Source organism: Geotrypetes seraphini, chromosome 1, assembly GCF_902459505.1.
Source record: "Geotrypetes seraphini chromosome 1, aGeoSer1.1, whole genome shotgun sequence".
NCBI classification, from domain to species: Eukaryota; Metazoa; Chordata; class Amphibia; order Gymnophiona; family Dermophiidae; genus Geotrypetes; species Geotrypetes seraphini.
Genome location: NC_047084.1, coordinates 533607986 through 533621519, shown reverse-complemented (window position 1 = coordinate 533621519; position 13534 = coordinate 533607986). Strand labels below are relative to the sequence as shown.

Genomic DNA, 13534 nt, shown 5'->3' with positions numbered 1-13534 from the left:
GCTTCTTCATGACAATGCACTGGTGCATGTCACGACAATCAGAGCTTGCCATCAAAGAATGTGGGTTTCAGCAGCTGAACCATCGGATTATTTCCTGTTCCGAGCTTTGAAGAAATCTCTCCGTGGACAGCAGTTTTCAAGTGATGAAGACGTCAAGGAGATCCTGGTTTGACGGTCGAACTGAACAATTCTTTACAAAGGGGTTAAAGTCATAGCAGGAAAAGTGAATGAAATATATGAAGCTATCAGAGGACTATATTGAAAAAATAAAACAAAATCTATTTGAAAACTCTACTTTCCTACTGAGGTAAATTATTGAACGCCCCTCGTAAAACTGATACAGGCTCAATAAGAGAGTAAATAAATTAGAATTAGATACAATACTACTCTCTCCTAGACACAGCCAAACAACACCTAAGCAAAGGCAAAAAAATGCTGCTCATTCAACTAAACCTCACCGCAGCATTTGACTTGGTAGATCATGACATCTTACTAGAAACACTGGAGGTAATAGGAATCACAGGCAGAATCTACATCTGGTTTGAAGGATTCCTCCGCTCAAGGAAATACAGTGTCAAAACAAAGAAAGAACAATCTGAAACCTGGAACAACCCCTGCAGAGTCCCCCAAGGCTCGCCACTATCCCCAACACTCTTCAACCTCTACATAGCCACACTCGGCACATGCCTAGACAAATTAGACATAACCTTATACAGCTATGCAGATGATATCACCATCATCTTGCCTTTCGACCAATCTACCAATGACACAACAATCAAAATACATACAACACTAGAAACAATATCACAATGGATGAGAGACCAGAAACTAAAGTTGAACCAAGACAAAACCAAATTCCTACTTCTAGAAAAAACCAAAACACCCTCCATAACAAACCTAGAATTAAACTCCATCCTATACCCCCTACAACCCAACCTAAAACTGCTGGGAATAATAATAGACAAGGTCTGCACCATGCAACTTCAAATCAGCAAAACGGTCCAGAAGGCATTCGCAACCATGTTCAACCTAAGAAAAATCAGAAAATACTTCAACAAAGAACAATTCAGACTCATGGTCCAAGCGCTAATCCTGGGCCTCCTGGACTACTGTAACAGCCCATACCTGACATGCCCCGCCTATACCTTAAAACAATTACAAATGGTGCAAAACACAGCTCTCAGATTGATATATTCATTGAAAAAATACCATCACATTACCACTGCTTACCAAGACTCACACTGGCTCCCAGTACAAGCACGCATACAATATAAATTCTTTTGCACCCTCTTCAGAGCCCTAAATGGAACTGGTCCCAGCTACCTTAACAAACACATGATCAGAAATAACACATCAAGACCAAGGAGAACACAGGCTCTCTTCACCCATTCCCCCAGCAGAAGGCATACAAAGCAAAAAACTATATGACGAACTACTAGCCACCAGAGCAGCGAAAATAAACTGCCACCTCTCCAAGCTACTGACCAAGACGACCAATTACAAAACATTCAGGATAGAACTGAAAAGTATACTTTTTCAAAAAATTTGTCAAATGAGCTAACAAAAACCTTATAAACCCTCCCTCAGATCACATCGCTCATGCTAGTCATCAATTCGTGTAAGATCACTCTATCAACTCTGTAAGCTCCCTGGGAATGCCCAGGCCAAATCTTTTTGTAAACCACCTAGAACTGAAAGGTATTGGGATAGAAAACATTAATGTAATGAGTAATATATTCTTTCTTTTTTTTCATTCTGTGCTATCCCTTGCCTTTTTTAAGAATATGGAGTTCCTTTCTATTTTAATTGTAATTTTGTAAACCACTCTGCTATTACCTAAGGAAGGGCAGTATATTAAATAAAATTAAACCATATACTGTATTAATAACTGAGCAAGTACATACAGATAATAATAAGTGGTTCTAGTGGTTGCTTTTCCAATAAGACTTGTAATTGACAAACACTAAAGTGTAGTAAAGCATTGCACTTAACTATGCTTTAAAAACAAAATTTAATGCATGGAAAATGCAAAGGCTCTGTGGCAACTTTTGGGGGCCTGCCCAGTATATCCCCTGAAGTTATCACACTGAAAAGAGGACACATCCAACATACCGGAACCTGAGCAAATCTTCAAAGGAGACCAAGCAGAAAAATTAACATCCAAGGAAGTTAGCCTTAAAGACGTATGCAGGCAGATAGAAAAATTAAAAAACTGACAAATCCCCGGGTCCGGACAGAATTCACCCAAGGGTTCTGAAAGAACTAAAGGAGGAAATAGCGGAAATACAGCAGCAAATTTGCAATCTATCCCTGAAACAGGCATGATCCTGGAGGATTGGAAGATAGCCAATGTTACGCCCATCTTTAAAAAGGGATCAAGAGGTGACCCGGGAAACTACAGACCGGTGAGTCTGACCTCGGTTCTGGGGAAGATGGCAGAAGCACTGATAAAAGACAACATCGATGAGCATTTTGAAAGAAATAAACTTCTGATAACCAGCCAACATGGATTCTGCAAGGGGAGATCATGCCTAACGAACTTATTGCACTTCTTCGAAGGAATTAACAAACGGATGGACAAAGGAGACCCCATAGACATCGTATATCTAGATTTCCAAAAAGCCTTTGACAAAGGTACCACATGAATGCCTACTTCGGAAACTGAAGAACCACGGGGTGGAAAGAGACGTACATAGATGGATCAAAAATTGGTTGGCGGGTAGGAAACAGAGGGTAGGAGTGAAGGGCCACTACTCGGACTAGAGGAAGGTCACGAGTGGTGTTCCGCAGGGGTCGGTGCTTGGACCGCTGCTATTTATCAAGTGAAGAAAATCATTACACAACAGAACACCCGTTTCATTACATGCTTCATCAGGAGCTGATCATTGCCAAAATATAATGCAGCACTGATTCGTGAGACAGAATATCAAACAACCCTTTGCATGATCCAGCTATTGAGACTGAAGCAGAAGGCTCACCCAGCGGTGGCACAGCTATGATGTGTCTGGCAGGGATCCACAAGCCCCACCAGCTGAAGACTCCTGGCATCTTCCCCCTGGGGAAGGGGGAGTAGAGTAAAGAGACCCCTTGATAGCCTGGGGGAGGAGGGGAGGAAGAGATGCTAGGTGGAGGCAAGGTTCTCATGCCCACCCACTTTGGGCTTAGGCTGGCTGTGCCCCTGTTCAACATCACAGATGCACTTAATGCCTTTTCCTGAGGAGATGGCAAGTACACCTGTCCTAACTGCACAAGTGACATCTGATAAGTGTTAATGCAATGTGCAGTGCTCAATCTCTGCCCATAACCTGCCCACTTCTCATCCTTAACATGGCATGCAATTAATATGTAAATTAATGTGCACTGTCATGACAGCACTATTACAGTTACTGCACTCATAAGCTAACAATGTACACTAATTCATGTGTTACCTGCTTAACACACTAGTGAAAGAATCCCCAAGTCTTTTGTTCTTTCTTATGTGTTCAGTTTAAAATGTTCTAAATATTAATTTCTGTATTAGATCTGAATACATTGAGATTGAAACAGCACTCAGTATAACAAAGTACCTTGCTAAAGAAGAGGAAATCATCGTGTGGTATACAGCACTGAAAAACATGTTGCATTTTGAAAATTCTCTGGTGACACATAAGTCGTTTCCATTGTTAAAGGTATTGGCACCTATTTTACATATTGAAAAGGCTTTACCAATCAACTATTACAGAAAGTTAGTGACTAGTTCTGTAAGTGTAGGGTCTGTGGATGTGCGCCACTGAAACATTTGAAAATTTAGATGACAAAATATACATTGTATTACAGTGCAAACGATCTTTAGTCCCAGACTGATATAAAATTTCTAATTTTGTTTGTGCATTTCTTTTTCTGTTCTTCAAAGGCAATTTTGCAAAGCATGCCAAATTTGGCATAAAAAAATGAGTGACAAACTGGAGTACCAGAGCTAGCAAGTCCCAGGTTTATAAACAAATAAAAAAATAACTCGTCGGTGCAGGCAAAATTCTGTAATAAAAACAAAAACTAATCAATAATTTTATTGCAGAATTTTGCCTGCGCCAACGAGTTATTAATGTACAGCCCTTCATTTCACCTAAAGAAGTCGAGATGAAACGGTGGTGCTCTATAGGGATTATTAAAATAAGTGCTGTATTTTCATACTATTCATAAACATGATGTGCAGACATTATTGAATACTATAAATGGAGTTTATTAGACCTACTAGTGTTTTAGCCCGTTACATTAACGGGTGCTAGAGTAGATGTCTGTCTGTCTGTCTGTTTTGTTTTGTTTTTATTTGTCTCTCTCTCCTTGGATGCTGTCATTCTTTCTGTCTTTGTCTTTCCCTGGCCCCCTGTCTGTCTATCTTTATTTCTAACTCTATCCTCTTCCCTCAATCCTGCATGTGCCCTTTTTTCTTTCTCCTCCCCACTTCCTTCCAACGTCTGCTTCCCCTGTCCTCCACACTTCCATTCAGTGTCTGTCTCCCTCTCTCTATCCCTTCCATCTACTATTCACCCTCTGTCTTGCCCCTTCCATTCACTGCCCTCTCTTCTCTTTCCATCCAGTGTCCGCCCTCTCTCTCTCTGTTCCATATGGCCTCTCTCCATCTCCTCCTTTCTTTTCCCTTGGTCTGGTATACCTTCCTCCTTCCCTCCATGCCCTGCCATCTCTTCTTCCCTCCAAGCCATTCTGTCCCCCTCTGCTTCCTTTTTCTCCTTGAACTACTTCATGGGGCAGCAGCAGCATTCACAATTCATTGCTGTTGCTAGCTTCAGGTCTTCCTCTCTGGCCGGTCCTGTCTTCATGAAAACAGGAAGTAGGCAGGACCGGCCAGAGATTAAGGCCTGAAGCCGGCAACAGCAGCGAATTGTAAACGCTGCTGCTGCCTGAAGCACCCAAGGCAGGCGCTTCTCTCCCCTCCCAGCCCAACACCTGCTGATTCTGCGACTCTCCCAGCAAGATGACTTTAAGCACAAACCTCCCTCCAGCGTTGGCAGCCGCAGCACCCTAAACAGGCTGCTTCGCGACTTTCTCCTGCCATTGAGTCCCTCTGTCGCGTCATTGATGACATCATCAGTGATGCGGCAGAGGGACTCAACTGCAGGAGAAAGCCGCGAAGCAGCCTGTTTAACGTGCTGCGGCTGCCAACACTGGAGGGAGGTTTGTGCCAGTATGTGCAGAAGCGTTATGTCCCTCCACCTCCAGTACCTGTGCAGCACTTTACGCGGTGCATCTCCCCACGATCCTCAGTCGGCCACAGCGCTCGAGTGTGGGCCCTAACCGTGCATCCGCTCTCCTGCCTGCGGGAGTGCGCATGCGCGGCTAGCGTTTTATTATATAGGATAATTGTATTACGTTTGGGATGTGCAGTACTCTAGAATGGCTTTTATCGGCACAGTCTGCCCCACTCAATGATGTTTTTTTCCTCCTATACTACATCAGCGCCCCCCACCCCTTTTACAAAACCATACTGCAGTTTTTAGCACCGGTTGTGACGGTAACAGGTCCGATGCTCATAGGAATTCTATGAGGTTTGGAGCTGTTACCGCCACAGTTGGCGCTAAAAAGAGCGCTATGGTTTTGTAAAAGAGGGGTAAGTGATAGACTGAAATGATTACGATTGACAAACTGGTCCTATTGTGTGTGTTTTATATTGGATAATAGTATTTATTGTGGACCTCATTTTTCCCCTTATGATTATTTATAGTTGTATAATAACATAAGAATGAAATGATATAGTATAGCTTAAGGTCCATCAAGAAACGGTGCTCAGGTTTGAAGAGAGTAACAAGAGAATCCACAATAAAAGAATAAAATAACTGGATGAAAATAGTAAGAAACTTGAATGACACAGGAGAAAAAATAGAAATTTAAGTATAAAAAATGCCAAATATTCAATACAATACTATTTCTTTCCCCCCCCCTTTTACAAAACTGCGGAAGTGGTTTTTAGCGCAGACTGGCATGCTGAATGCTCTGCACTAGTGCTGCCCGATTCGCATCGATTCACCTATTCACTTTGGGTGAATCGATTTTGTTTTTGTAAAACATCGAACTCACCGATTCATCAGCCCCCCCCCCCCCCTTGCTATTGACCCGTTCGAGCTTTCCCTCTGCCACCGGAATCCTTCCATCTAATGTAACTTACAGTTTTGCGAAACCGGAAGTTACATCAGAAGCAAGGATTCTGGTGGCAGAGGGAAAGCCGAGTGGACCTCTGTGTGCAGAACAGCGGCAACAAAGTGATTTTTAATTGGTTGGCTGGCAGCAGATGCCCATGCCTCATCTTCCCGCATGCCTGGCAAACGCCCCCGATCCGCCACCTGCATGCACCGCTCTTGTGCCTGCTCTCCCGGGTCCTGCCAGCGGCTGGCCTTCCGTCGGCCACATGACGGCCAGAGCCCCACGCACCTGCGAGCGCCGGGTGACGTGGTGGCGCATGGGGGCTCCCAAGGATCAGTGCGAGCGCATTGGAAGTGCTGCGGAGACGCTTCTCACTCAGCTTTTGCAAGGCCGCATCTTCTGCAGCTCACGGGAAAAGTGTTTGTCCGCTGTGTGAAGCGCCCGGAGCTCTTGGTAGGTGCCACAGTGCATGAGTGTTGCTCTCTGCCAGCCAAATACTGGGCTTCTGTGCTGGGAGTCAGAGCTGGGGGGAGAAGGGAGATGGACTTGGAGTTGGTGGACTGAAGAAGGAGAGATGGGGAGAAGATGGAGGGGGAAGATGGATGGTAGAGGGGGAGATGGACAAGGGGGATGGACTTGGGGGAGGGAGAGATGAACTGGGGAAGAGGGGAGATGGGGAGGGAGAGGGGAAATGGGGGGAGGGATAGAAGAAATAATGGATCTAAAAACAGGAGAGGGAGAGAGATGGTGCACAATGGGATTTAGGGAGGGAAGGAACAGAAAGGGAGAGAAGCTGAACACAAGGGATGGTGGGTATGTGGGGGTGAGGGTGGGGGGGGGTAGAGATACTGGATAGGAGGGTAGTTGGGAAGAGAAAAAGAGAGCTGGTGGAACCTGGGGTGGTGGTGAAGGAGGGAGAGATGCTGGATGAAAGGGTAGTTGAGAAAAGGTAGATCTGGGGATGGAGGCGAAAAAAAGGAAAGATGCCAGACCTCCGGGGGAGGGAAGGGAAACGAAAGGGGAGGACAGAGATGGCAGATGGATGGTTAGCACAGAGAAAGAAGAAAGAAGGAGACCCTGGCAAGCAAGTTATCAGAAGACAACCAGAGCCTGGGACCAACAAGATCTGAATAATGACTAGACAACAAAAGGTAGAAAAAATAATTTTGTGATTACAATATGTCAGATTTGAAATGTGTATCCTGCCACAGGTGGTGTTAGACTGCGAACGTGAGCTAGGATTTAACAGAGAGAGGAAAAGTCTTTTTTGTTTATTTTGTTTACACCACAGCGCCAGTGTGGGTAGGAGAGGGCAAAAGGGGTGAAGAGGCTATAAAATAAACCCACCAGGATGTTTTGAAAAAAAAAACACCCATTTGGGCAGGAAAATCGAATTGAAAAATCGATTCAACAGGCTGAATCAAATCAAAATATTTTTTCCTGAATCGGGTAGCACTACTCTGCACTGCTTCTGACACTCATAGGAACTCCATGAGCATCGGAGCAGCGCAGAGCATTCAGTGCACCAGCTGGTGCTAAAAATCATTTTTGTGGTTTTGTAAAAGTGAGGGTATGTTTGTATTCCACTACAAACTGTAAGGCTCTTCGTGGATAAAAATAAAAAGAAAAAAGCTGGCAAATTCCAGTGACTTACAATAATACATTCCCATTAACAATTTACTTTATAAATCTACCAAATAAAAAAGATTTCTAAAGTTTTGTAAACTTTAAATAAGACCTTTAAATATATATCAGAACTCTGTCCTATAAACTAGGGACTGAGATTTATTGTGGAAACATTAAAATGCTGAGATTGTTGAAAAAAAATCTTTTCCTATGAAATTGTCTGAGAGTAATATAATAATGTTTTTGTTTGTTTTTAAGAAATATATTTTAAAGAGAATTTCCCCAATATACCACTACTATGAAAGTTTAATTCAGGGTGATTTTGATACAACAGCAGATGACTTTTTTGTTCAGTAAGTATTCACTTTTGTTATTACCAAAATAGATTTTGTGGATGTAAAAAAATATTTCATAGCACTGGATCTTTTTAGATTTTCCTCAATTGTAAAAATACTATACATAATGGTGATTTTAAAAGCCGTTTTCACAGGTTTAACACTGCTTAGCCATAGAAGTGGGCTTTTGGAAAACTCTCCAGCCTATATGTGATATAGCCTTTATAACTCTACTCCTCACTGCCCACCAACCCAGCCAGCAGATTAACCATTCCCCTTAACTGTATCCATGACATCCTGTTTGTCTGTCTTGTCTGTTTGTTTATATTGTACGCTCCTTCGAGCAAGGACTGTATCCTTCATGACTATACAGCGCTGTGTACGTCTGGTAGTGCTATAGAAATAATTAATAGTAGTAGTAGTAAAAATATGCCCATAGATCCCTTACACTTCTACTTTTTAGCTACAGTAGATGGAACACCACTAGCTAAATTATCTGAACATCTTCAATGGTGTAATTCTGTATAGGTATTTTTTCTTAAAATTTTCATGGGTAGATCATGAGCATTCCTAAAATTTAAGTACATTGTTACAGAATTTGCCCGATCTATGCACTCTAAGTGTAGGCATTTAGGCCTGGATTTTCTTGGCCTAAATGGGTGTGCCTAAATATTAGTGATGTGTATGGCTTCTAAGTATGATTCTGTATATAGTGCATGCCTTTTATACATTAAAATCATGCTAAGCACCGTTATCAAGTTTCAAGTTTTATTTAAATTTTGATTAATCGCTTAATCATACTTCTAAGCGATGAACAGAGCTAAAAAGTTTTAAAACATTCAGGGCGTACAATATATGAGACATAGACTTGACATACAGGACTTACAGTGTCAATGGAGAAGGGGGGTGAGAAATACAATATAAGACAGGAAAGAAAACAAATAGGGGAAAAACATAAGGAAGAGTTTGGGGAAACAGAAATAGAAAAAGAGAGAATAAGGAATAGAGTGGGAATAAGATATATGGAAGTTTATCTTTGCAAAGAGAATCAGAGCTCGAAGGTTAAAGGTATTATCCTAACTTGAAGAGTTCCTTAAAAAGAAAGCATTTTAACTTACTCTTGAACCTATCAAGAAAATGTTCTCTTAAATGAATGGGGAGTTCCACGTTTGCGGTGCCATGACTGAAAAAGCATTGATTTTTAAAACATTTTATATACAGTAGAACCAAGCCTACAGAGTGCATGTAGTTGTATCTGCCTTAAAGTGTTTGTGCTCTAGTCAAGATAGTTTAGTGCATCTTTGGGATTATTATTTTAGGTGCCCTGTTATTAAATTACCCTCTTATAGTGAAACTGCATCCAAAAAACAAAGAAATTGGTTTCCTGGAAGGGCCTTTTTGTTCATGAACAACTTATTTTTACTTATTTACTTATTAGTAAATTATGCCATACTAGTTTTTTAGCCCGTTACATTAACGGGTGCTAAAATAGATGTGTAGACTTAGGCATTTCTTTCTTTCGCTCTCCCTGCCCCTTCTTTCTTTCGCTCTCCCTGCCCCCTTTCTTTCTTTCTGTCTCTCTATCTGTCTTTCTTTCTGTCTCTCTCCCTGCCCCCTGTCTGTCTGTCTCTTTCTTTCTGTCTCTATCCCCCTGTCTGTCTTTCTGTCTCTCTCCCTGCCCCCTGTCTGTCTTTCTTTCTATCAGCACCCCTTCCCTGCTTCCCCTATCCAGCAGTAGCCCTTCTCCCTTCCTTATACCCCCCTGTCCATCAGTACCCCTTCCCTGCTCCCCCTGTCCAGCAGTAGCCCTTCTCCCTTACTTTTACCTCCCCCCTGTCCAGTAGTATCCCTCCCCCCTTCCCTGCTCCCCCTGTCCAGCATCTGGGCAGCCTCGGGGCTTTTGCTAGGCCGGCCTGCCTTGCATTATCGAAGTGGGCTGGCCTAGCAAATGCCATGTGGATGCTTGATGAAACTACGGCTGCTGCCGCTGCTGGTCTGAGGGTGAGAAGAAGAGGCGTCCCGGCAGCGGCAGCGTAGTCAGAAGGCATAAAGTCAGTTGAAGATCGGGGCAGGAAATCAGCTGAGGCAGGCACTACGCATGGTGCACAGAGATTGAAATGCGCATGCTCACTAAGGGTTTTATTATAGTGGATTATGCTAGGACTGATTTACAATGAATATACTGCATAATTTGCATGAGATTGATTTGCATACTGTCTTTAATGGCTGACTGGCAAGGGGGTACTCCAAGACTGACTTGGAAAAACACTGATGTAGATAATACAAAGCTTGATTTGTGTTTTAATTCTTTTAATCTGGTGCTTCCTTCAAGAACATCATTAGAAACAATTATTCGAGAAGCGTGCTCATTTGGCCTTCAGGACTGTCTCCAGCTAGCAACTAACCTCTACCAAAGATGGATGAAAGATCCTTCAAACCATAAGTAAGTGTACTTGAATACACCTTCCTTCAGCTGACAAGCTTTAGATGCAAAACTTTAAACACAATTTGATATTTTGGTGATAATTTAAGCAATACTGAATAACAAGAGAGGGTGATGGAGTGGTTATTAGTGAATGGCACTAATATTTGTTTGCTATTGAAATAAGTTGAATCCAAAGTAAAAGAAATATTATAACATATGCTAACAAAGGATATGTTACTTACATTGTATGTGTGGTCATTATAAATCCTATCTGACTGAAGCATAGTTGTTTTTTTTTTTTTTTTTTTGGTTTTTTTTTTTTTTGAAATATCAACCAAATTATCTCTTATGTGTTTAATTGGCACCAATTACATATTCAAATGGTGGATTATGCAAAGCTTCAAAGCTGGAGAGCTGATTAGAACACTCAGCTCCATAAGTCAAACTCTGGGCAAAAGATGGTGATTTGGAACATCAAAGTGATGACCAGAATTCCTCCTTCAAACACTGTTCCAAACCCTAGATCTGAACAAAACGTTAGATGGAAATTATGCACAGAGGGCCAGATTCTCTATACTGCAGCCAAAGTTGTGAGCAAAAATCTGTGCGTATTGCTGTTATGCATGTGTAACTTAATTAAAGCCAATCAGTGTTGATAATTGCCAATTATTAAGCAATTATTGGCATTATATGGCACTAATTAGAATTTACATGCCCAACTTTCTAAGCATATTCTAGTGCAGGGGTGTCCAATGTCGGTCCTCGAGGGCCGCAATCCAGTCAGGTTTTCAGGATTTCCCCAAAGAATATGCATGAGATCTATTAGCATACAATGAAAGCAGTGCATGCAAATAGACCTCATGTATATTCATTGGGGAAATCCTGAAAATCCGACTGGACTGCGGCCCTCGAGGACCGACATTGGACACCCCTGTTCTCAAAAGGGGGCATCGATCTCAAAAGGGGGCATGGCCAGGTGAAGCACATGGGTGGGTCATGGACATTCCTAAAAGTTAGGCGCACTTTTATGGAATATTCCCAATCTTCACACAACTTAAGGACAGGTATTTAGGCCTGGTTTTCACTGGCATAAATTACTGCACCTAAATGTTAGTCATATGGATGTGTGCTACATATGATTCTATATGTGCCTAATTCTGAAGGTGGTTCAATAGAATTGTGCTAAGCGCCAACATTTTCAGTGCTGATTTTAAAGGTAGCATATATAAAATTTACTCATGAGAACCTGCATCAGGTTTACACATTCTTCAGAGCAGATGTAAATGACACTGGGAATATTTTCTGAAGTATATACAAAACACATAATGCATATGCCAAAAAAAATGCAGGTCACTCACAAGGTCCCATGAAAAATAATCCTTTATTAATACAAACATCCAATGTGGTCCAAATTTCACCTATACATTGTGACAGGGAGAGTCCTGTCAGGCTGAAAGAAACCCTGCAGTGCTCTAAAACTGTCCCTAAACCTACCCCTAGAAGCAGGCAGGTTAGGGAAACTGTCCTGCAGAATTTATCCCCAGTGAAAGGCAAGCTAAAAGGGACCCGATTATACTTGCCTAGTTCTAATGTAGGGAATGCTAAAAGCAAAGAACTACAAGGACCAGCATGCACCAGGCAGGTGATAGCAAAACCCACAAAGGGATTAGACCAAGGGTCTCAAAGTCCCTCCTTGAGGGCTGCAATCCAGTTGGGTTTTCATGATTTCCCCAATGAATATACATGAGATCTATGTGCATGCACTGCTTTCAATGCATATTCATTGGGGAAATCCTGAAAACCCGACTGGATTGCGGCCCTCAAAGAGGGATTTTGAGATCCCTGGATTAGACTGATCTGCCACTGCCTTTCAACCTTTGTCTTCTGTCATTACTGCCTTCAACCCTTCCCTCTGATACTGCAGGCCAAGGCAGATTGCACTGAAGCACCCTCATCCCCAGCCTTTGCCTGTGCAGCAAGCATAGCTGTGCCCTGCCCCCATTCTTGTTTCTGTAGGAGCAAGATATAACAGAGCCTTCTACACAGATGTGGACTCAATACCCCATGCTTCTTATCTGCTACAAGACCTTGAAAGGGGTGTTTCACCGAAATCTGCCTTAGCCAGCCAGAAGTTGAGAGAAAATTGATGCTGGCTAAATGGACCCTTAATCCAACCCAGTAGGACAACTCCTAATGCTGGCAAGTACAATAAATATTACAGTGAGAAAAATGGTGACAGAATTCAAATAAGCAAGTGATAAGCATAGAAGAATTTTTAATGGAGAAGAAGTGAGGAGCCAATAATTGATTGGGCTCTATATTAACTGCAAAAGAAAGAAACTTGGGCAGACTGAATGGATCTGAAAGTCTTTATCTGCCATATATTCTGTGTTTTCTCTATTTTTATTCCATTGTGGATTGGAGGTATGATATGAAGCCTGGTGAAGTTGAAACCAGAGGGACTATAAAAGATTTCAACAGCTATTTTAGTGGTTGGCAGTGCACAGAAGGTCATGTGACCTCTGAGGTACAAATTTTCATCTAGAGAGATTATAAGTATATTATAGACATGTTTGAAATATTGCACATTATGTAATATTGCTTAGAGCTGTGCATTTTTGTCTTCCAGGATTCCCCATTCCATTAGAAGACCAATTTATTGCTATGGTATTGCAATGGGAAATGAAAAAGAATGGGAGTTTGCATGGGAAATGTACAAAGAGTCAACAGCCTCTAGTCAGATGAATGATTTGTTATATGGCCTGAGCTGTACCAGGGAGCCGTGGTTACTTTACAGGTGATCTTGTTCAAAATCTGCTTTTATCTGATCTTTAAACAGAGGACCTGGTTCACTAGCATGTTTCCCCACTGAAACTAGCAGAAAAGTCTTGGGGTTCCTTTTACAAAGCTGCATAAGCACTAGCATGTACTTACATACTCAAGCGTCCTGCAAGTCCCAAATACAAAATATTTTTATTTTATGGTTGAGGGTACATGTCTGCGGGGTGGCAGA

General features: G+C 42.1%; 1 protein-coding gene across 3 annotated transcripts in view; it reads left to right on the top strand.

Annotated features, from left to right (window-relative positions):
* LVRN (laeverin) overlaps positions 1-13534 on the top strand; it is a 126598-nt gene that overhangs the window by 99656 nt on the left and 13408 nt on the right. For all 3 annotated transcript variants that reach the window (XM_033929063.1, XM_033929064.1, XM_033929062.1), the window contains 4 exons: positions 3521-3668; positions 8020-8114; positions 10429-10539; positions 13151-13318. In XM_033929063.1, coding sequence (XP_033784954.1) covers positions 3521-3668; positions 8020-8114; positions 10429-10539; positions 13151-13318 — 522 coding nt within the window. The remainder of the gene's footprint in view (positions 1-3520; positions 3669-8019; positions 8115-10428; positions 10540-13150; positions 13319-13534) is intronic.